Source organism: Enhydra lutris, unplaced genomic scaffold (assembly GCF_002288905.1).
Source record: "Enhydra lutris kenyoni isolate GAN:26980312 unplaced genomic scaffold, ASM228890v2 scaffoldscaffold6, whole genome shotgun sequence".
Lineage (NCBI taxonomy): Eukaryota > Metazoa > Chordata > Mammalia > Carnivora > Mustelidae > Enhydra > Enhydra lutris.
The window spans coordinates 18,411,658-18,434,665 of NW_019154090.1; the positions used below are offsets into that span (position 1 = coordinate 18,411,658).

Below are 23,008 nucleotides of genomic sequence, written 5' to 3' on the forward strand. Positions count from 1 at the left end.
GTGCCCAGGGCTCTGGGTGCTCGGGGAATGCTGCTCACCCGACACGGAGACCCACACAGGCCTGGAGGGCAGTGGCGGGGGCTTGGGGGGAGTGTGGGCCGCAGCAGACAGCCCTGTGTCCGTCACAGGACAGGTCACCGTGGTTTTGCACGCCGTCAAAGCGTGTCTGTGATGTCACCTCTGGCAGAAGGTGGTCTGTGGGCTGCAGAGTTGAGACATGGGGTTAGTCCCCCCTGAAGAAAAGCCTGTTGTATAAGATGACTCATCTTTCTCCTCTGTATGCACGTGGCCTCGTCACAGATAGTAAACATTTCAGTGTTTCTCGTCTCCTGTGTCTGGCACATGTTTGGTTTGTTTTATTTTTTACCCGGGGTTGTAGAAGCAGTTGTAGTAGGTGAAACCGGATCATCATCTGATCAAGGAAATCTGGATTTATGATACATAGATCTTGCATATTTTGTTACTTACTTTAACTCTTGACTATGAGGGAGCTTTTTGATTTGAGAGGAGAGTTCTCCTGTTCAGGAGTCGCACGTTCCTGAAACAGAGCGCCCTGCTCGGATGGCCCTGTTGGCATTTGGGGTTTGGTAGCGCCACGTGACTTGGAGCTCCTGGCCTTGCCGGGTGACTGGCGGCTGTCCCGCTGGACCACAGTGCCCCGAGCAAGCACCCGAGCAAAGGCCCTGCTCCCTGTTCTCCAGAAGCACGGGTGTGGGAGCCGGGCAGTGTGGGCTGGTAGCTGGTCCGCTCCCCTGTGCACGGACGGTGGCGTCCCAGCTGGCCATGGGGGATGTCCCACCAGGAAGTTCCAGCGTGTTTTCCAGGCTAAGATGTGGCTCTTCATCCTGCTCAGTCGTTGGCTCAGTGACAGGTCCTATGTCCCCTTCCTCCCCGCTCTGGCCCTGGGACATCTGTGCCAGGCTGCTTTCCATGGAGGCCGGGCGCTCGGGCTCTCCCCACCTCCTCCCGCAGCTCCCTGCTGGGCTGCCTGGTCCCCGGCCGCGTTGCCTCGTGTCTTCCTGTTCCCTTCCCCAACTGCAGCCCTTGCACTGGAGCATCCTCATCCGTGTAAACACCACGGCCCAGTGCAGAAAGGCGCTTTGTAGGAGAGGAGAACCGGCCAACAAGAAAGCGTGAAACCAAACCAAACCAAACCTGGAATTTTATTTTTATTTTTTTTTTAACCAAACCTGGAATTTGGGCTTTTTCTAATTTTTCTCCCCCTTTCCTTGCTCAGAGTTTATCTGGGGCAGGTTATTGGTTTGACCCACCTTTTGTATTAAGTTTAATTATCCTTAATTTTCCTTTATCCCACTGACACGCGAGGCTCAGTCGAATGCCAGGGAAGACCTTATAGATGGCTGAGTGTCTATAGGACCAGCTTCTAGGCCGGAGCCAGCAGCCGCTGGCCCAGGGCACTGACAGGCTGGGCTCGCCTCACTCCCGTCTGGAGTCCCATGTCCAGGAGGTCTCCCGACTGTGCTTCCTTTGTTCTCTTTCCTGAGGAGCACAGGCCCACCCAGCCTTCCTGCCCAGACCTGGGGGGGCCATCTCTGCATGGCTGGGGAGCCCAAGCCTTCTTCCGAGCGGGCCCCGCTCCCAGCCTCGTTTCTGTCTGAGGGAACCGGCGCGCTCCTTCTCTGGTCGTTTACAATAGCCAGGTGGTGCGGCGCCAGGGCTGGGGAGGCTGGAGGCAACTTCTCAGCAAAGTGACGGGTTTTGATTTAGGCCAAGTGACCACGGGAGGGACGACTGCAGGTGCGCCTTGGCTGGGTGCGCAGCCCAGCTCTGCGTCCAGAAGGGACGGAGAGGCCTCGGTGGGAGTTGGTTTCTGCCCCAGCCTGTGTGCTGTTCCTGGCACCGGGTCGTCCCGGGTGGGGGCTTCTCTGAGCGGACCCAGCAAGGGCACGCAGCGGGGCAGGTAGAGCACTCAGAGCATTTGGTCCTAGGGGTGATCCACAGCCTGCTTCTCTGGTTCTCAGTCCTGAGTGACTTGTCAAGACCGGCCACGAACCTGGCCACTCCTCTGAGCGCCCCCCCAGGCCTTCCCCAGCCGGGAGACTGGACAGCCTGGTTCCCGCAGGAAGCAGCCATTCTGTCGGCAGAGGTCCCGAGCAGGGGCAGAAACCCCCAGGCCTGGCAGGACCAGCAGGTCCCGGTCATCACACGGACGTGGGTGACAGCAAGCACCTGCCGCCTTGATTTGTGAAAACACTGCCTTTTGGTTGGCAGGAATGCCAAGATCCACCAAAAACACACTGAGTCCTGCTTTGCTGTCCCCAGCCCCGAGGCTTCCGCTGCCCTCAGAGCCTGGCCCTTGTGGCTGCTCAGGCTGGAACCAGAGGGAGGGGCGAGCCCAGCGCGCAGGGCTTTTCAGAGGTGGTCATCGTCCCTTCTGCTTGGTGTCCTTCCCGCGGCCCGCGGGGGGCAGGGGGCAAACCGGGGCGCACGAGAGTCTGCAAGTCGACCTGCCATTAGCGCCTCTTCCTCTGGAGCCCCGCTCTGCCGTGGTCGCCCGCGCGCACCGGAGCGCTTGCGTGTTAGTGGCGTTTCTAGGACTGCTGTGCCCTAGGACTGCTCTTCGTTCCCACGCTAAGTGGGGGGCTTAGAGGTATTTCAAGTATCCAGCTGGAGCCTTAGGGGAATTGTCCAAGGTGGAGGCTGTTCGGAGTCACTGGATGTAGAAAGCTGCAAGCGTGTGGTCGTTCCCGAGGGTCAGACCCTGGAGTAGACCTGCTGGTGGAGAGTGAGAATCGCCCCTCATGGTAGCTGTTGTGTTATTTGTGTTTAAGGAGAAAGACTGTCACTGGTCCTTGGTTCCTGCCCACACAGCGGTCTCCTTCTGGCCGTTTGCTTGAGATGCTGGCTGGGCGCGAGCCCCAGGCTGAGGGGCGCCGGCTGGAGGCGGCCCCAGGGAGCCCGGGTGAGCGCCAGGGGACGGGGTGCCCCGAGCAGAAGCGTTCCTGCGGCACTTCTGGGCATGCTTACCGCTCGGCTGTCAGGACCGGACGGGGCCGTAATTGTTACAACGAAGAAAACACACCAGCCTTCCTCTCTCCCCTGCCGGCCATCGTTCATTGGAAGTTTGCTGAGCACAGTCTGGGGGTTGTCAGGGAGGTTGCCGCAGCTGCAGTTCCTTCCCGACGGTCCCGAGTCCTGCCGGTTTCCTGCCACCCACTTACCTTCTGGTCTCCGGTGCCACGGGAAGGCCGGGAGTGGCAGGTGGGCAGTTTGCCCTGGTGCGCCTCCCGTCGCCCAGAGACGCCTGAAAGATGGGATCATCTTGGTGCTAAGAGGCAACTGCCCTGTTTGTCCAGAGACAAATGGAAACTTCACCGAACTATACAAGAGGGTCCCTACCCCCTGCGGCCCCAGGTGCGACACCAAACCGAGGGGCGTACTTTGTGGGTCAGGCCTGGGTGGAATGGGAGTTCTTTACCCAGGGGTAAGAGTTTTAACAAAGACGAAACTTGCCTTTGGACCGTGGCTGTGCCGAGGTGGTGGAGTGGGCTGCCCTCTCTGGGCTGAATCTCCAGGCCTCATGAGGTCCCCCGTGGGGATGCTGCTATTTCTAAGATGCAAATTGCACATTTCCTAGATTTTGTATCTGTGGATTTGGATGAAGGGAGCAGGGCCAAACTGCTTATACAATTTGATATGGGCCGAAATGGTACTTCAAATCTTTTGATTGTTCCTAAATAAAAACATAAATACGTTTCACATCTGCTGAGTCTATTTTGTGGCGGAGCCCGGAAAACTAAGAACACTTGACATCTGCCGATTTATTTAGTAGGCAAGCCTGATCTTAAACGTGGCTGGATGAGCAGGGCCGTTCGCCTTGGCCCACTTCAGAGAAGTCCCGCTCGCCGTCTCCCACGTTGCTGTGTCCACGCGACGGGCTTCTACCATGACGGAACCGTGATGTTTTTAGAAATTACACCACATAGACAAAGGCAGATGAATCAGACCTGGAGTCCTCAGGTGTCTGGTGAGAGGATGCTGGCAAGTCCTTTTCTTTCCCCTTTTCCCCATGAGAACAGTCAGAAGCAGAGCTTGTTGTGTTTGCTAGGGAGGGGCTGGCGAACGTGTGTAAGGACTCAGGGGCCTAGAAGGAATGTTAGAAGCCTCATTCCTGGAGTCAGCGATTGCATCTTGTTGGGGGTGACTCTGAGGGCCTGTGACAGGAGAAAGGGAGCCCACAAGTAATATCCCCGGGAGCAGAGACATAGAAAGGTAGTTCCCGTCCCAGGTGGACACGAGGGTCTGTCCCTGGCTTGGCCCTGTGGAGGCCAACTTAAGCCTTGAAAAGCAGCTCTGTGCCGAATGAAAAGCAAGTCTGTGGGAGCCGGACCAACCTGGTGTGAAGTCCTGAAGCCAGTCAACCGAAGCCCCCGGGTGTGTGCAGGCTCAGGCGCTGGCTTCTTGGGACACAGCTGTGGACAGAGCTGGCAGCAGAAGTCTGCGGGGAGCTGCGGTGGGGGGTGTGTGTGTGTGTGTGCGCCGTGAGCTTCCGCGGGGCCTCCGTGCAGTGGGCTCCGGGCAGGAAATCGAAGCCCTGCCTGACTCCCGGGCACGAGTCCCCTGGGAGTTCTCTCTCACAGGAACACCCAAGGATTGTCAGGCTGAGACAGAGCTTGAGCTCTTGAACTGAAATGTGAGGCAGGACCTTATTTTGTTCCATGAACTAGTTCGGTGGGATAACCTGATACTGCTTGAACTGGTTCCTCCCCTCAAAAGAACAGCAGTGGTGAGAGATGACGGGCTCAAACGGAAAGATGAGTGAGTTTCGAACCAGCCCTGGCCTTCAGATGTTGTTCAGGATGGTGGGGGTTGCCGGTTGGTGGTGGTGGTGGGGGGGGGGTTGTCCTCTGCTCATGGCCCCAGATCCTTGTGAATGGCCCTGGCCTCAGCTGGGTGGTGCTGTGTGCGCATGTCCGCTGGCCGGGAAGTCAAGGCCTGCCACTCGGAGTCCCTCCCTTCGTCCCTGCTGTGCCAGCCAGCCAGGAGTAGTTCCTGCTGCAGACTGTGAGAGGGGACCCTGCAGGGAACCTTCCACTGCTTGTCTTTGCCCCTGGTACCATGGCCTTCCTCCTCCTGGCCGTGTTTTTGTTTGGGCAGACGACACCCCCCAAAAAACAAACTGGTGAGTCTCAACTCTGCTCATTTGGTTTACCTGGGCAGCTTTTGGAAAATAGCTCTCTGAGCTCTGGGCACCGGCATTTTCAGAAGCTTCCCAGGTGATGCCTCACCCAGTGCGGGGGAGGCAGTGCCAGCCCAAGCTTCCCACTGCAGGGATAGGGCCTGCACGCACGGTGAGGCAGCTGCCCACCATAGGCCCAGGCCTTCAGGCTTCACCAAGTGTCTCCCTTCACCCCACCTGCTTGGGGGGCCTCCCGGGGCAATCAGTGAGGTTGGGTCTGCCCGGAGGACACGGAGGTGAAACTGATCTGTGCCTCTGCAGGACAGGGTTGTCACGTTTTCTGCCAGGATGAAAGATCAAGACATTGGCCATGAAAGGCAAAGGCAGTGTCGCAGGGGAAGGTGGGTGGGTGGCAGGGTGCAGGGGACAGGCATGCCTCAGGTCTGTGAAGCCACTGCAAGGACTTCAGAGCTGTTCCTCCCCAAGTCACACTCTAGAAAGATACTTGTTCAGTAAATGAACATGTTCTGATTAAAATAAAAATGGTCAGTACCAACAAGCCAAGCCTGTCCTGTGATGACAGACGGCCCCTAACGAAAGACCAGCACGGAACCTCTTTCTTCATAGATTAAAGCTCTCTCCTGGCCACAAGAACCTGGAGTGGGAAAACATGGCTCGGGGAAGTCCAGGTTAACTCCCACCCACCACCTGGTCTATGAGAAAAGGACCATCCTGAGTAGGCCAGAGCAGCTCTAGAAGAAAGCCAGGGGGCCACCGAGAACCTGAGCAGTAGGAGCCCTGATACTGATTGTCGAACCTTCTCAGTGGGCAAGAAATATTCTAAACTGATCCCAGTTCTCCAAGTGGGTGGTTCTCGGAAGGACCTACAGTGAACCAGGACTGGCCCCCAATCTGTGAGCTTGGGAACTATTAGGTCTTTGGGTCTGACTTATCAGACAGCAAAGGGACGCTTGGAATCTCTAACGCTTCATCAGCCTTGGACTCGGCTTAAAAACCTTGGTATCTCCACACTCTGTGTGGTATGTGAATTACCACACGGGGGGATACCAATTTCCATTTTAAGAAACAACTAATTGTACTTACCTGCGTCTTTTCAGTGACGGATCTGCTCAGGCTCCCTGGGCTGACTTTTTAGGCTTGTCACCACCCGGCCACCAGGCAGGCAACTGTGTATGTGCGTCATTTCTGATCTACACCGGCACAGACCACGGGGAAGGTAAGGCCATGGCCTTTTCAGCCAGGTCTGGGCACAGAGACTGGGTTGCAAGCCAATGAGGTTTCTCACCCGATGTCTGAGCGCTGCGCTGTTTTGAAAGGAGAGGCTTCTGCGGGCTGGGAGGGGACTTGGGTTGCTTCCCGCTCACCACCACAGCTGGCAGGCCCCAGAAAGCTGGGCTAGCTCACAGGTGGGCTAGTGGCCGCACTTGACCCCAACATACCGTCTGCAGTCGAGCAGGAGGAGAGGGTGGCCTCAGCCCACCTCCTGGCCCAGAGGAGGGGAGATCTGCTTGACCTGGAAGTTGCCCAAAACCTCCCCCCGCCTCCGCTGCCGAATAACCACCCAGCAAATGGTCCACAGGTAACCGGTCTCTGGACAAGCGGCTCTCCCGAGCTCCCCCAGAGGAGCCCGCACAGGCACCCGGGGATGGCTTAGCTGGCAGTCAGATCTCAAGGCGCCAACATGGCCAGCAAGCGGCTGAGCCTGAGCCCAGAGGTAGGCGGCGGGCTTGCGTGTGCCGGCTGTGCCGTGGGGCACCTCCGTGCCCACAGGCCAGGACCCCAGCCTCTGCCCTTCGGTGGGGCTGCTTTCCCAACCTTTTCCATCTCCTTTCTGGGACCTTTGCACCAGCTAGACAGAAGCAGCCAGAGGCATACCAGCTGCCCCCACACCTAGCCACAGAGCAGACAACGCCTTGACCCTCTCATTCCTAAGGGAAAAGCACACTCGCTCTCTTTGCCTTCAAACCAACCAACCACCTGACCATCGGGATAGTCTTTGCTATTTCTTCTCCTCCCATCCCTACCTACCCCATTCCTAACAGCCTTACCAGCTGCAATCCAGTTGGCCCCACAGGACATGGCAGGTCATAGCCAGCCTGTCTCCTCCCCTCCCCTGGGCTCTGCCCCAAGGATACCTCCACAGGTGAGGAGCAGGAGTAAGGAATTTAGCAACTAGCCTACTGAGAAGAAAAATACTGTTGTTTTTTAGGTCCTTTTAAAGCTTTTCCAGTAAAACAAGATTTTTGTTAATATTTAAATTGTAAACCAAATGCTGGCAACCATATATAGATGTTTGCTATGGACAAGACTGGGATATCATACTTGCAGAGACAACTTCGGAATTAGTTTAAATAAACCAATACGTTTTCTCAGAAATTAGTATAATTTCCTTCGGTTTACAATCCATGATATGGAAAATTTAATAGAATATTAAATAATTTATCTTCTACCCTAAAAGTAAGCTATAGAAAATGGAATCACTATTAGGATCGAATAATAACAAGGCTTTAACGGCTCAGTGGTTTTTCTTAAGAGTATATAAATATATAAATCTTGAAAAGATAACACTGTTAGTTGAGCTGTAAAATCCATAAAAATAACAGTTCTGCCACAGTGCACAGACATGTTCGTTCATTTGGCTCCCCCACCCTCCAAGCAGCTTTCCGGTTAGAAGTGGAAGACCTAGAAAATCATAGACCTACGTGAAATAATGAAGATAGTGAGAAAACGGGTGTGCAAAAAATAACCTTTAAAATTCCATCTCCAACATCACAGATGCCCAGTAACAGGACTTTCAACTGGTTTAGTGAACACCCAGGGCCGTCTCAGCATCCTCGTGCCGTGCTGGCTGCAGGCTCCGATCCCAAGTCTGCTGCTGCAACGGGGAGAGTGGTCTTCAGTCTGAACCAGGGTGGGGGCGTCCCCCTTGGCGGCCCGCTGAAGGGCGCCCTGAAGGAGGCAGGTCCGTGTGTGCAGGAGTTTCCTGAATGTACTGGGGAAGATCCCCGCCACTTCCTCCTCCATCCTGGCACCCGTGTCCAACCAAGGCCTCTAGTCAGTCTTACCATTAGACCTTCTGCTTGTCGGTGGCACCTGTCCGTGGCCTCTGCGTGTGGCACACCCTCGCCCACCACGTGGCAGGAGTGGCTGCACGGCTCAGCCAGCACATCCACAAATTCTGGCCCCCAGGGAGCAGGTCTGCGTACTCCAGGTTCGCCTTCAGACCACCCGCCTTGGGCCGCCCCTGGCTTCCGGCAGCAGGCAGACAGTGTGGCCCGTGGTGACGCAGGGCGACCAGGTCCTCCTCCTCCTCCTGAGGGCCTGAGGTGCTGCTATTCCTCCTCCAGGCGGCGCCCTGGGGCTCTGCCTCCTCGGGCCCCTCACACAGTGGCCCAAAGGGTAACCCTCCATGGCCCACGGCAGGCTGGGCCACCCGCTGCTGCTATTTCTAACACGATCCCCTGTATCTTGCAGGCTGGGTAGTGTCCCCGGCCATGGGCAGCGCGCCCTTGTGCTGTGTCCTCTTCCTCAAGCAGGCAGGTCCTGTGCTCCTCCGCCCTGGCTCGGGGCCAACCACCCCCACCCCTGCCCAGCTGCGCTTTTAAAGCTCCAGGACAATGTAAACTTGGGTTTGTTTCCCGGGCCCGGCGAGGCTGCTGCTCTCTTGAGAAGGTCCGGGGTTCCTCAGAGCCTCCCGTGCTGTGGGCTGAGGCAACCTCTCTCCAAGGGGCTACAGCCATGGTCCTGGCCCCACAGATGGAAGGCTCCATCTCCAGAAGTCAGGACCAGATGTATGTGCTTAATTAATTCGAGACACAGGACAGTTTTTGCCTTCACCCAGAGCCGGGGGCATGGAGTTCCCAAACATTAATACATCTCGTTAATGGCTTGGTTTTGTCTAGCAGTCACTGCTGGAATCCAGGCTCCGGGCCTTGGGGCCAGGATGGCCACCACGACAGGCCACTTCCCAAGAACCCAGCTCACAGCACTCCATGAGGCACGCGGCACCTGCTGCTCTCAACGAGGCTGGCGCACAACTAGAGGCGGTTGTCTCCGTTGACCCGAGTCCTTCGTGGGGCCCTGGACAGAAGGAGGGAGTGTCCTTACCAACAGTGGGGCCTCGTAGCCCCGTGGAACAGCCCAAGCCAAGGAAAGCCAGACATGGAAAACCTCTACCCGGGAGCAAGAGAAGGACCAGAAGGGGCCGCAAGTTGTCCTTCCCATCTCTGCGGTATGCTACCCACCCTTCATCCCCTCACCTCCGTTCCCGACTGTCAAAATGGTCTGCCAGGTGCTCCTGGGAGATACGAAAGTCCTCAAATGGCTGCTGATAGCGGGCTTCAAAGGAACCTTCCCGGGCTCGGCCATGGAACAGCTGGCCTGAGGCATCAGAGCCCCGCTCCCGCAGAGACATCCCGAAGGGACTGAGGTCCCCGTTCTCCTGCTTCAACAGGGAGTGCACGTGGGGTCAGTGGCTCCCTGGGGCCTCGTGAGGATGCAGCCCGCCGGCCCCCCAGCCACGCTGTGGTTACCTTGGCAGGGAAAACCTCGATCTTGACGAGCAGGGAGGCCAGCTCCAGGTCCTCGCTGTAGTTGTTCTTCAAAGGCACGGCTCTGTACCCTGGAGGAGAAGGCCTGGCTCTCAGCCTGGGAGGGAGCCGGGCAGCGGGCCCGCCCCCCGCATTCCTCGCACCCCCAGGTAGGTCCCAGGCGCTGTCCTAGGAAGGGTCCTCACCTGTCTTCAGGCCTTTCACCGGGAAGGTAGCCTGAGCCAGGAAGTTCTGGTCACTGAACATGTCTTCCTCATACACCACAAAGCGCAGAAAGGCGAATTCCGGGTTACTGATCTGGAAGTGGAAGGGCTTGGCAGGCCACACAGGGTTCAGTCCATTGTCCACTGTGGAAGTCAGGGCAAAAGGCCTCAGGCCACCGGCTCGAGAGGACAGAGCTGCTAGTGTGGAGGGGCCTTCAGGGCAAGGCGAATGGGGAAGGCAGACCTACCCACGAACTCTGTCTTCTGCTTGACGCTGTCATACTCCGCTCCAGCCACCTCAATCTCCACAAAAGGACACACGATGCCTCGGCCGTTCTTTGGCAGGTGCCGGGCCCCCAGTACCTGGAAGGCAGGCCAAGATGGGCCGGGGACTGTCCTTTCTGCTCCTTCCGAGGCCTCACTCTGCAGTGGAGGCAGTGCGCCCTCTGCTGGGCCCCAAGGAGGCGGCCCGCTAAATGGCTCCCAGCGTCAAGGCCAAAAGAGCGGAAATCTACGCTTTAGCCGCAGCGTTCAATGGAGTTTCTGCATCTACCTCATTAAATCCACGTCTGTTCTAACACGGACATCTCTTAAAGGACTCCGCCACAGGGAAAGAAAACAGAAATCTCTTCTTGGGGGTGGAGCACACCCTCCCTAAGCTCTCCCCAGCCCTCCTTCCAGACGGCTCAGCCCCACCCACCGTGAAGCGGGCAGGTGGCACCAGCTCGGTGGCTCAGGGCCGGGTCTCCAATAGAGCTGGGGGCAGGGGTCACTCTCGCTCAAGCCTCGTTCTCACTGGCCCCTGCGGGTGGCTCACCACTGGCACTAGCTCCCTGTCCTGCCAGGCGGCGGCTACCCACGGCTGGGCCTCACTGGACAGTGTGGCTCTTCAGGGCTGAGAACAGGCCCCAGTGAGCGCACCTGCCTTGGGCCTTTACCACTCTGGGCCCAGCCCCGCAGTGGAGGCTGCTAGTTGCCTCCCACCTCAGAGGGTGGTCAAGCCTTCCTCAAGCTCAGAAACCATCCCATGCCCACCTCCCCACCCCAGTCACGCAGACCCCCTGAGCCCAGCAGAGCGACCCCCGCCACCCTGAAGCCCCTCGGTGAGCGGCACGCACCTCAATGCAGACGGCATATGGCTCCAGGCCCCGGAGGCTGCTCTTGTCGAAGGGGTCGAAGGCCTCATCCCGCATGGTGCTCGGCTGTAGCACGTAGCCGCAGCGGCCGCCGGCCATGAACAGGGCCTGGTTCATCTGCATCGGCTTGTCTGGAAGAGCCAGGTTACAGCGGACTCCCGCCCGACAGCCCACAGGGCCCCTCCCCGCCCCACAGAGCAGCGCCTCACCTGGGGTCTGGAAGTTGAGGGCCACGAGCTGACTGCCGCAGATCCACATGGGCAAGGGGTCGTAATTGGAGGAGTCCAGCCGCTGGCCCTTGGGGTAGATGCGGGAGAGCTGCAGCCGGTTGTACTGGAGGAATTTCTTGCCTTTGGCCTTGTTCACGTATTTCTCAGCCTTGGTTTCCGGAAAGGACGACATGTCCCGGTAGCAGGCACGTTCTGTGCCAATCTCTGGGCCAAACAGGGAGAATGCTGACCGAGTCCATCCACCCAAGCAGCTCCCCACAAACCCCATACAAAGGGATGGAATGCTCCTCCCTCTTCCTCCTGCCAGCGAGGGCACACAAACCCACCCCGCTGGGGCCGCGGCCCTTACTCTCTTCATCGAAGGGAACAGGCCGACAGTAGACAACCAGCTCGGAGAGCTCCAGGGCGATCTTCTTCCTGCGCTCCATCATCTTCCCCTCTGTGAGCTGGTGACACACACAGCCTGTAGCCCCCGCCCGGCAGAAGGGTGCACCCACAACACAGGTGTTCTCCGAGCCCTTCCCTGTCCCCTGCCTCTTCCAGACCCCACTGGACAGTAAACAAGGGCCCTCTGTCCTCAAGCCCCACCTCAGAACCATCCTTCCTCTTCTCTGCCTTAAAGGGCACACCTGCCCTCCAACACTCTCAGAGGGTGGGATCCTTACCACCACCCATGCCTCTGGGACAGCTCAGGGTCCTGGGGCAGGCTGCGCGCTCCAGCAATGCTGCGTAAGCCTCGGGTACCCTGCCTCCCTTAGGCAAAAAGGTAGCCTCCTCTGACTCCCATGGGGATGCGGGCCTCTGGCTCAGTCTCTGGTGCCCAGAGGATACTCCCCTACCTCCCAGTCGTAAGAACCTCACCACCTCAGCTCCCCGACCCCAGTGCAGCCACCTACACAACACAGCCACTCGCAAATGCGCCCTATCCTGTCCTCACCCCCCGGCAGAGGCCCACTTCCTTCCATCAGGGGCTCCTACTTTCATAGTCTTACTCCCTCTTTTGGCCCAGACCCCAGAATCCATCCCCCAACCAGCATGTCTGCCAGTAAAATCTCAGCACCTTCTATTCACTGTGGGACTCAAAGGTCCCCATTCTCCAAAGCAGCCACAAACCTGTGGCCTTCTAGCCTTCTCTCCCACACCAACCAGTGGGGGAACGGCCATCCCCTTAACCCTGACCAACACTTTCCTCTCCATCGCCCCAGGCTCAGAAGAGGCCTCCTCTTCCCCGCTGGCTCCTCCAGCAGTCGGCATGTGAGCCTGCCCTGGCTCCGGCCCCGTGGAGACGCACTCCCTGGCCACCACACTGCCGTGGTTCCTTGTCATGGCACTAGGGCCGTCTACTGCTGCCAAACCAAGGGGCACTCTCAGGTCCTTATCATGCCTGTTGGTACCTCCACAGCCCCCAAGACATCGGACTCCACCCACCCCAGCCGGCCGCATCTAGCTGCTCCCCGTGCCAGCGAAGCCCTTTTCCCATACCCCACCACCCGTTCTTCCTGCCTCCAGCCCAGGACCTCTCTGGCCTCCGTGCTAGCTTGTGCAAGTGCCCGCCAGGCAGAGCCAAGGGGTGTCCTACGGCCATCTCCAGCTCTGACAGCCGTAGGGCTGGCTCCGTGTGTCTCCCACGGCTCCTGGCCTAGAGCGGGGCCCGATGCTGCAGGCCTCACCCCCCAAGAGGCTCACAGGCTGCCAACGCACCCCTGCATCCTCCCAGACGCGCCTCACCCTGGCATCTGCCGTCTGGGCCACTTCTCGGATCTTCTTCACCCAGTCCTGCAGCTCCTCCTGCGAGTCGGCAGCGACATCCAAGGACCAGTGCGCCACGGAAGCCATGCTGATGGAGAAGACGAAGAGCCGGTTGTTCTTGCCTTCAGGACGGATGGCTGGGAGAGCGAGAGAACAGAGCTGGCAAGATGTTTCTGCGTCCCCCGCACCACAGCCCAGGCAACTGGGCTCCCTAGGCTCCGAGTCCCCTCACCACCTGTCCTCCTCCCCACACACCATGAGGCGGACAAGGCTGCTGGGCCAGGCCCATGTGACAGCAGAGGACCTCAGGGCTCCGAGCAAAGTCCCTGCCGGTAGAGGCGGGCTGGGGATCAAACCCCAGTCTGTTCCCCCTGGGTCCCCTGCCCCACCCCGGGACCTCGCCCGGGAGGAGAGTGGAGGTCCACGAGCTGTCTGCGTCTCCCATAGTGCCTGGCTCCAGTGAGCACACAGGGCTCAAAGCTGGAGGTGAAGACAGGAGCCCAGGGCATCAAGGGAGACTCCGAGCACAGGGAGAGCTCCGGGGAGGGCGGCCTCTGGCTTCTCCCCCGGTATGTGATGACGGCCACAAAGGAGAGCCCGGCCTAAGGAACGGTGGGCTGGAAAACGGGACGGGGGCTCACCAATCTGACAGGCCGGCACATCCAAGACCCCCCGGAGCAAGTCCCCCAGGGGGCTGTTCTCGTCCAAGTGCTGTGGAAAGCAAAGCCCACAGGTGCGTCAGTACGTCCGCTGTACACACGCATGGATGGGGGGTCCTGTGTGCACACAACAAGCACGCCCACCAGCACACACACGACAACACAAACAGCACGTGTGTCCTGGCGACTGCAGCCCCTCAGGGGTGTGAGTGGACTGCAAGTGACAGTGGCTGCGTCACTGTGTGTGGCTGACATGTCCCCCCCGCATGGCTCTGCACTCACCTCCCTCTCGGGCTCCAGGGCTGCGGGGCTGACCATCTCCTCCACATAGTTCGACGGGAACCACAGCTGCTTCTTCCCCCCGTAGTCCCCTCGCCACCTGTGGGAGCAACATGGCACGGACCTTAGCAACCACCCCCGACTTCCACAGGAGGGGAGCCCTTGCCAAGGCCCCCCACGGGAGCCAGCTACAGCCAGCCCACGGGCGTGTGCGCCCCGCCCCCCCACCCCCGGACCCACGGCTGTGGCTCCGGGCACCAGGCTCACCAGCCACCGTCCTGCTTCTCCACGTTCTGGATGATGGCATTCTTCGTGAACGTCAGCTCGTCCTCCCTCTGGGCCTTGTAGTCAAAGAGGGCCTTGACGGCGCACTGCAGGGGGGCAGCGGTGAGAGCAAGCTGTCCTCACCCACCTCCTGACCTGGAGGCACCTGCCCAGCTCCAGTCCTCACCACTGGACCTACAGGAGACTCCAGGACAGATGTGACGGAGGACAGTCCCAGGGCCTCTGCCACGGAGACTCCTGAAGTCCAGGTGGACCCCTGCAAGCCCCACAACCTGGACCCCAGGGAGAACCTTCCATCTGTCCCCGGGAATCAGGGCTGGCAGTCTAGGGGGAGAGAGTATGTGGGTGCCTCGAGTGCCTCCCCTGGGACCTGAAAGCCTATGGGCATGGCTGGGACCCCATCAGTCCTCATCTGGAAAACAGAAGAAAAGAACCTCCTTCCCAGGCTCCCTGGCTGCTGAGGGAAGGGGCTGAGAAATAGGGCACAACTCCTTTACCCCTTAGAGAAAAGAGCAGAAAGATGAAGATGCTCTCTGACATCTTCATGAGGTGAGGGACTGAGGAGCAAAGAAAAAAGTTTTCTGGCCAGTGTGGCGTGCCCCTGCCCTGCTGCCACCCAGGAGGAAACAGGAGTTACCCTGGGGAACAATCTGGAAGGGTCAGTGCGGACCCCCAGGGACAAGGTCTGGGAGGGGGTCAGCCCAGGGAGAGCTGTGGTCATACACAAACCACACATCTCACAACCTCTCAGGCCTCGGAAAACCACAAGCACCACTTCTCCACAACGACCACAGATGGGCCCCTGAGCACAGAAATGCAAGCCCTCAGCCGCTGGGGACCCCCCGCCTCCACGCTTCCTGTACCAGAGGCCTGATGCTGTACCTTGAAAGTTGGCATAGGATTCGCCTCCACGTAGAAGCCAGGGTTGCGTCCCTCGTACAGGGCTCCGTAGTCAGGCTCCTGCAAACGGGACCAAATGGGATAGGTTAACACCCAGAGAGAACAGTGGTTACAGGCTGCCCCAGGCCCCTCGATCAGTGCAGCAGGCCCACGTGTCCTGCTACACAAGGCCAAGTCTGCCCCTTCCCTGGCGTCGGGTCCACCAGCATCTCAGACCTCAATGGGTGTGGCCTGGCCCTCCCTACTCTCCATCTTCTTACCCTTGAAACTCTCCCCATGATTCTGAGACGTCTCTGTTCCTGAAGGCCCAAACTGTTGGGGCGTTGTCCGCAGCGGGCTCCCGCAGGTGCCGTGCACTCAACTTTCTAGCCCAGTGGCTCCCTCCCTCCCTCCGGGTGTCCCCGCCCCAGTGCTGCCGATCCACCAGTCCAGCCCCGGGCCGCAGTGGGCGCAGCCCCTTCCCTGGACACCTGTGCCCACTGATGACAAACCTCAAGGAGACCTCCTGTCCTAGACGCCGTCCTGTCCAGCGCCACAGTCCCAGTACCGAGCCCTTCCCAGCCCCTATGCCATCTGCACAGCCTTCTACCTCACTCGTCTTACCCACCTGACTCTTCCCACCACAGCCGCCCTTCTGTAGCCTCCTCTCCCCTCTGCCCCAGCGACAGTCTAGTCCAGGCCCGGCTGGCGAAGCCTCAGGCCTTGGGCCTACTGCTCCCTGTGTGAGTTCCAGGACCTCCTCACCCCAGAACTCAGCTCGCAGCCCCTAACGTCTTCCCCTAACGCATGCCCTTCCTTGCAGACACACCCTCGCAGATGACACATGCCCCAGGACACTGTCCTGGCACCTATGCTATGGCCCCCAGCTGGGCAGAGTGACCTGTCCAGGAGCTCCCACACCCAGACTGTCCCATGAGTGCCCAGCAGCTAGCCCAGGGTCCCTGCCTGCCACGATGCCCCCAGCCCCAGGCCCTCACAGCGGTGCCGATCTTCTCCAGCGCCTCCTCATTGATGGGGTAGCGCAGCTTCATTTTGCGGTACAGTGGGTGCTTCTCATAGTAGCTGATCAGGTCCACAAGGCTGTCAAACTCCGAGTTGCCCAGCATCACCGTCTGGCCCTCCTGCTGGACACGGCAATGCTTGATCTTGCCCTCGGCCCTGAACAGAACGGTCACATGGGGTCAGGGAAGCCCAGATCCGGGCATGGCCCCACACCACCTAGAGCACCCCAGGCCACGCCCCTCACCGGAAGGAGATGGCGTAGGAGTTGGGTTCGTTCCGTTTTCTCACCAGGAAGGCCCCGTCCCGGGGGACACGCATCAGCATGTGTTCGGCCTGAGCTCTGGTCAGGCTGGCGTGGTACCACCTGAGGACAGGCCCGAGTCAATCACTGGCCTCCCCGACTTCGGTCCCCCACCAGCCCTCAGCCGCCAGGCCCTCCCTCACTCTTTGCTCTCGTGGGCATTGGTCTGCGGGACAGGCTCTGAGAGGCGCATCTCAAATTCATTGCAGCGCAGGGGCACCTGCTGGTAGTGTGTGATGAGGTCATACAGTGAGTCAAAGACCAAGTTGTCTGTCAAGAAGAACTTGGGGGCCCCAGCGTCCTGGCGGGAGTGGATCCGGCAGTGCTGGACTTTCCCGTTCCTCCTGCGGGAAGACAGGGAGGCGGTGAGAAGCAGGTGTGGCCCAGAACGCCGTGCTCCAGCCCAAGCGAGGCGCCCGGGTTGCTCAGCGGCTGGGCAGACCCACAGAGGGGCTTCAAAGCACCCAGAAAAGTATGCGTGTGCATACATGTGAGGAGATCACGCTCCACGTGAGAGCCTGTAACAGAGACCAACCCAGACAGCGGTGGTCTCGGCAGGGGGGCACAACAGAGTGCAGCACACGCGCTGGGACTGGGTTACCAGAAGGAGAGGGTATAGTCGCCCACGAAGGTCTCGCTCTCCCGCACAAGGAAGGAGCCGTCGGGGGCCCCAGTCTCGATGCAGTACTCGGTGAGCAGGCGCTCGGCGATGTGCCGTCCATCCCGTCCCGCGCCGAGCTTCCCGTGGAACCACTTCTCACTGGAGTGCAGCTCCGTGCTGCCACTGGCCTGCAGGGGGAGGGCAAGGGCAAAGACACTCGGTGACTCTGACCCCAGCCCGGCCCCCAGCCCTGGGCTGGCCCCTCACCTCCTTGGGCTCCTCCTCATCCTCGTTGCCCTGGTCACTGCTGGTCTCCTCGGAGTAGTAGATCTTGCTGCTGGTCAGAACGAAGTAGTGCGGGTACCACTCCTGGGAGAGAGCAAAGTGGGGCCCATGAACGGAGGCCTCCTCCCAGCAGGCCCCCATGCTCAGCCCGGCCTGGCACTCACATGGTTCACAGGGTCCTCCAGGTAGAGGATGCCGTTCTTGATGGAGTTGCTGATGTCGTTCTCGGAGTACATCACCGACGTAGGCACCTCTTCGTAGGCACTGCCCTCTGCCAGCTTCTTGTGCTGCGGGAGCATGCAGGACATGCAGCGCCAGCCCAGTCCGAGCCCCCGCCTCCTCACCCAGGCTGAGACTGCCAGCTAGAGCCACGGCCTGGGAGAGGCGCGCGGAAGGGTGGGGCGCCCCCACCGCTACCTTGATGAGGATCTTCCTCTTGAGCTGGTTGGGTGAGGGGAGCCCGTCTGCAGCGATGTCCACAGGCTTGGTAAGGAGTGTATCCCCAAGCACCTTCTTGAAGTACTGTGCCATGTTTCTCTGCTGGGCAATGCTGCAGTGGTCCTCGATGGATAGGATGACCGGGTACCTGCAGGGCAGGGGACCAGTGCGGTGACGGAGACCTTCCAACTCTGAGGGGTCAACACCCAGTCCAAAGAGCTGCTCAGAAGAGGTGTCGGGAAGCAAGGGCCCGGGGGGCCGCGTCTAGAGGGCAGCTAGCCAGAGAAGAACTGCGTTCCTCCCTAGCCCCTGGAAGGAAGCACGTGGTGAGTACGGGTGGAGCTTTAGTTTGTTCCACAGGCTAGAGAAGAACCCATGAAGGGGGAGCTGAGGAGGCAGGAAACAGGGAGGGGCTTAGGAAGGATGGCTCAAGCAAGCGGCAAAAAAGGAGGGGAGGCCAAGAAGGACAAAGATAAAAAACAGGGAGTGGGGACAGAGCACTGGAAGGGACCCTTTGTCATAGGAGAGAGCTGTAGCCAAGCTGACCCCCACCCCCACTCACTCTGAGGCCACGAAGGCGTGCTCCTTGATGGTGTGCAGAACATCTGAGAACTTAATCTTGGTGGTAAGGGTGTGTCCATGGTAAATGACTGGCATCCCATCTGGGCCATCCCAGCAGTCCACTGCGCAGGAACACAACCACAGTCAAGAGGGCAGGTCCCGCCAACCTACTCTCCCACCCCAGCCCCCACTCACACTCAATGCAGCGACAGCCCATTCGCAGGCAGCGGGCATAGGCTTCTAGGGAGGACTCGCTGGAGAATTGGTCCCCCGTCAGGTACCTGCACAGGGAGGGAAAGGCACGGGTGGTTGGGTGAGTGCCTCCCTCCGAAGCCCGGGCCAGGGGGGCGGGGGGTGCCAACGGAGCCACTCACGTGTTGTGGGAGGAGGAGATCCAGTAGTGGGAGAGAGGGTTGTTCATGGTGTCCGGGCACACGGCATCAAGCTGCGAGTTCCACACACTGTTCTCTTTGGAGAACAGGAAGGTGACAAACTGTCCAGGAACAGGAAGGAAAGACAAGAGTGAGCCACTACCCCAGACCACTGGCTTGGCTGTGGTGGGAAGGAGAGGACGCTCAGTGTCTGTCACTGAGGTGGACAAGGTGGTGGACAAGGTGGACGGCGGGGAGGAACAAGGTGGCAGCCCTAAGGAGAATCTGGCTCCTGGGACCCAGGTGGGGTTCCGGTCAGTGCCCCTCATTCTGATGTATGGGGTGTGAGAGGCAGGGCTCACCTCATCCAGGAAGAAGTATGGCTCTTCAATTTCCCGCAAGGGGTCTCGAAGGAAGCTGAGCATGAACTCCTGCACCTGAAGCCGGTCAACAGCCCACAGCTCCTGGTGGGGTGGGCGGGGGGGCGCATGAGAGGCTACCAGCGACGAGCCCAGCCCCCCCGCAGCCAGGAACCCTGGCCCAGCCCAACCCAGCCGTACCCCCTGGTACTCGAGGAGGAACTGCTGGAACTCGGGAAGGGATACTCGACAGAGCTCCGGCCGCTCCCCCGCCCTGTGGGAGAGAAGGGAAGCACCTGGCAGCCAGGTGGCTGGTGCAGCCCCCAGACAACGAGGGCCCCCCGGAAGGCAGAGCCCAGCTCCCAGCCAGCACAGATGACCAAAAGGGTCCAGCATGGCTTACCCCCTCCCACTGCCTCCCACCTGTACCAGGAGTCGCCAGGGGAGGGAGGAAGGAGGCCCCGGGGAGAACCCCACCGCCCCACTTCAAGCCAAACCTCAGGGCACTGGCTTCCAAGAAGGGGAGGTCCATCTGCAGGAGACAGAAGCTGGTCAGAGCGAGAGCCCCCGGGAGGCCACGTGGGAAAAGGGCTCTCAGGAAGAAAGGCTGGGGCGAGAGACAGGGGTGGGCGGGCCTCAAGAGAAGAGCTGGAAAGATGGCACCCGAAGGCCCCGCGGGGCGGCAGGGCTCAGGCAAGCAGGGCTGGGGCCGGGGCGGGACAGCAGGGCGGGGCCGCGGGGGCAGGTGGCTCATGCACCGTCTTCTGGGCGCTGTACATGAGGCTGCGGTACAGCTGAGCAAACTGCCCGTAGGTGATGTCACTGCTGCGCTGCTCCAGGTCCTACGTGGCACAGGGCGGGACTCCGGTCAGGCCTACGGCCAGGGGCTGCCAGGCTCCCTCACCGCCAGCGGATGGCCCAGGAGGTGCTCACCGTCAGACGCTCTCGGAGGAAGCGCATGTTGGGGACCCGGTAGTTGACCTGGGACAGCATGTTCTTCAGGTCCTTGGCTGATATACTGAGGAAACAGGGACATTCCCAGTGGCCTCACCCAACCTCTCATGACCTCTGACTTGTCGGCTGAGTCCATCTGGGACTCAGTCCCTCCGGGCTAGACAGATAAGCACTACTCCTGGCACCTGGCGTCCTGAGGGGGCTAAATCAGAACCCTTGGGGTGACCGAAGGAAGTCCCCTCCTTTCTCTAGGGCTCAGTTTCCTCATGTGGGCAAAGAAAAAGGCCATGATTCTGGCAAGAAAGGAGTGAACAGGCTCAGTGAAGTGGGTCAGGTGTGGGGGAGGGGAGCCAATCTTTAGGTCTCAGTGTCAAGCCTGTACCTCTGGCCCCCAGCAATCCTAGGGGCTGTTGGCTCACCCAGACACAGGAGGCAGCCTTCCCCTGTGAGCCTCCAGGCCCCGCACAGCTCACTCACATACTCCCTGGGGGCAACTCCACGGGGAGTCCTGACCCGCTACCCTAGAATGCTGGGAGTTCGTGTCTCAGCGCCCAGCCCGGCGTGGGGGTTGGAGGGGGGGTGGCCAGAGGGGGTCCTGCTTGACACAGTATCAGTGCTGGCGACTGGGCACTCCCCCGGGGTCTGACACAGAAGTGTCCCTGCCCTCGAGGGGTGCCCTGCCCAGGATGTGGGACTAGGGGACACTGCCTGGCAAAAGGATGGAAAAGATGGGGGAAAGGGAAGCCTTCTCTCCTGGAGGCTGGTGTCAGGGAGGGGAGGGTTGGCATCCCTCTTCCTCCTGCCCAAGAGCCTGGCAGACAGCACCAACACTCCCTTCCAGAATTCAGTCTCATACCGCATGGCCCTGGCCGCTACTGGCAAGTATGCTTCAGCAGGTGCCTGCTCCTGCCCGTGCCAGCTCATCCGACCCCCAGGTGCCCAGAAACAAGGTGCTCAGGGTCCTTGCTCTGCAGGTTAGGAAACGCTGCATCACCAAACTCTCTCTCAACTCTCTGCCATCAGCATTACAAGCAAGCTATTATCCGTTCCACCAAAACACCTGTCTTGACCCTGCTGACCTCTCCAGCCACCACTCCCTTCTCTGCTCTCCTGCGCAGCACCCTGAAGGAACCATCCGTGCTCCCTTTCCTTCCCTGAACACCGCTCTCTGCTCAAGGTCACCAACAACCTCTGTGCTGTCAAGTCCATACCTGGCGAGGCCTGGCACAGCTCACCACCCCCTCCTCCCCAAGCTTCCAAAACTCCACCCTCCAAGTTTTTCTCTTACCTCACAAGCTGCTCCTTCCCTGGCTAGCTCCTCCTCACCTCCCTGATCCCCAGGGTCCGAGTGGCCTTGGGTCATGGCCCTCTTCCCTTTCCTTGCTACATTTATCAGGTGATCTCCTGATAAATATCTCTATGATGTTTATCATAGAGGAACTGAAGGAACATCTCTATGCTCCCGCGGTCACATGTCCCACCCCAACTTCTCCCTTAAACTCATTCTACCCACCTGCCAATGCAACATCTCTACCTGGACGTCTAAGGGTATCATAAAACTGAATATGGCCCAAATTATCCCTAAGCTCCCCTAAATATGCTTTTCCCATGGCCTTCCCCATCTTAGTCAATGGCAACTCCACCTTTCCAGATTCTCCAGCCAAAAAGCTTAACTGTTACCTTGGACTCCTCTCTTTCTCTTACACACTAAAATCAATGTTCGGAAGTTTTACTGGACTCTTACCTTCAAAACACAGTAGAGTCCAAATCTGACCATGTGCTACCACCCTCCACCCCGAGCCACGACCTCTCATCCCGCATCCAGAATGCTGAAGCAGCTCCCTGCCCAAGCTGGCCGGCTCCGCCCCGCCCTGGACTCTCCAGCTGCAGCGGCTGTCTGGTGCAACTGAAGTTAGGTCACGGGACGCTTCCTTTCAAAACCCTCCGTGGTTTTCTAGCTCTTTCATGGCAACAGTCAGAAGGCCTCGCCATGAACTGATCTTTGTCCCCCATCTCTCCCCGGCCCCCCGGCTGTCATACAGTGGCCTCAAAGCTGTGAGCTTCAAGGCATTCCCTCACACACTAAGGCCACCATCGCCTGCTCTGCAGGACACCCGGAACCAGTCTGCACCAAGGCCCTCAGAGGACTTTCTGCAGAAGTTACCTGTGCCAGAACTGCTTGCCTGCCCCTCAGCCCTCCTAGACAGAGAGCCCTGAGGCCTCAGGTTCTCCGGACAGCTGCTCAGAGCGTGGCTACTGTTCTGGCTGCCACGACCCACCCACTGGGCTAGAGCCACATCCTGGTACCTACCGATCCTCACGGTTCCGATCCACCGAGTAGAACTGCTTCCGCAGCCACCTGGAGGAAGAGGAGCCTAAAGTGAGAGCCACTTCTCCAGCCAGACTAGGTCCAGGGAGGTCAGCAGGCGGTGTCTGTGCACACAAAGGCCTGTGTCCTTGCCGCTGCTCCCTAGAAACTTTTCTCTTACCTCACAAGCTGCTCCTTCCCCTGACTAGCTCATGGGGAGCTATGCTGGGGGTGGGGGTGCAGGGTCCTTACCTCTCGATCTGCAGAGGCGTGGCCGCCTGCAGTGTGTCCTCCATCAGCCACGTTAAACCCTTGATCCACATGTTCACTTCATCCTCAGATGTAGCTGTGATCAAGGGGCAGGGAGGTGAGCTGGAGACACGCATTCCGTGCTGAGCCTGGAGCCAGTGCCTATCTGCCCCGAGCTAGCCCCGGCCCCCTCCAGCCCCGCGACGCCTACCTTGCAGGCTCAGGGTCTTCAGGCGGAACTCCATCCCGTACAGGATGACAAAGCAGTGTGACTGGTCTGGTCGGAAAGCAGGGTCCTCTTGGTAGCGATCAAAATCCCGTGACGTCTTCCCTGGGCGGATCTCCTTGATTTCCCGAATGTCAACTAGGAAGGTAAAGAGACCAAGGTCAGACTGGGGTCTCTGAGTCAGTGTTGAAATGAAGGCAG

General features: G+C 59.4%; 1 protein-coding gene across 2 annotated transcripts in view; it reads right to left on the bottom strand.

Moving 5' to 3' along the window:
• Window positions 1-7,342: 7,342 nt before the first annotated feature.
• The window catches only part of LOC111141423 (phospholipase C gamma 1), a 36,864-nt gene continuing 21,198 nt past the window's right edge, over window positions 7,343-23,008 (bottom strand). The window contains exons 2-32 of one of the 2 annotated variants that reach the window (XM_022493966.1): window positions 22,793-22,945; window positions 22,585-22,678; window positions 22,336-22,383; window positions 20,004-20,088; window positions 19,829-19,912; window positions 19,568-19,602; window positions 19,272-19,344; window positions 19,074-19,175; window positions 18,715-18,833; window positions 18,536-18,621; window positions 18,342-18,462; window positions 17,759-17,927; window positions 17,506-17,628; window positions 17,324-17,425; window positions 17,057-17,244; window positions 16,599-16,799; window positions 16,399-16,518; window positions 16,130-16,310; window positions 15,135-15,212; window positions 14,235-14,338; window positions 13,971-14,067; window positions 13,671-13,740; window positions 13,009-13,166; window positions 11,630-11,726; window positions 11,260-11,484; window positions 11,033-11,181; window positions 10,163-10,277; window positions 9,897-10,058; window positions 9,694-9,782; window positions 9,421-9,602; window positions 7,343-9,241 (exon numbers count right to left, since the gene is read on the bottom strand). In XM_022493966.1, the coding sequence (XP_022349674.1) occupies window positions 9,199-9,241; window positions 9,421-9,602; window positions 9,694-9,782; window positions 9,897-10,058; window positions 10,163-10,277; window positions 11,033-11,181; window positions 11,260-11,484; window positions 11,630-11,726; window positions 13,009-13,166; window positions 13,671-13,740; window positions 13,971-14,067; window positions 14,235-14,338; window positions 15,135-15,212; window positions 16,130-16,310; window positions 16,399-16,518; window positions 16,599-16,799; window positions 17,057-17,244; window positions 17,324-17,425; window positions 17,506-17,628; window positions 17,759-17,927; window positions 18,342-18,462; window positions 18,536-18,621; window positions 18,715-18,833; window positions 19,074-19,175; window positions 19,272-19,344; window positions 19,568-19,602; window positions 19,829-19,912; window positions 20,004-20,088; window positions 22,336-22,383; window positions 22,585-22,678; window positions 22,793-22,945 (3,653 nt within the window). In that variant the 3' untranslated portion in view covers window positions 7,343-9,198. Of the gene's footprint in view, window positions 9,242-9,420; window positions 9,606-9,693; window positions 9,783-9,896; window positions 10,059-10,162; window positions 10,278-11,032; window positions 11,182-11,259; window positions 11,485-11,629; window positions 11,727-13,008; window positions 13,167-13,670; window positions 13,741-13,970; window positions 14,068-14,234; window positions 14,339-15,134; window positions 15,213-16,129; window positions 16,311-16,398; window positions 16,519-16,598; window positions 16,800-17,056; window positions 17,245-17,323; window positions 17,426-17,505; window positions 17,629-17,758; window positions 17,928-18,341; window positions 18,463-18,535; window positions 18,622-18,714; window positions 18,834-19,073; window positions 19,176-19,271; window positions 19,345-19,567; window positions 19,603-19,828; window positions 19,913-20,003; window positions 20,089-22,335; window positions 22,384-22,584; window positions 22,679-22,792; window positions 22,946-23,008 lie in introns of both variants that reach the window. The other variant, XM_022493965.1, reaches the window with a different exon arrangement.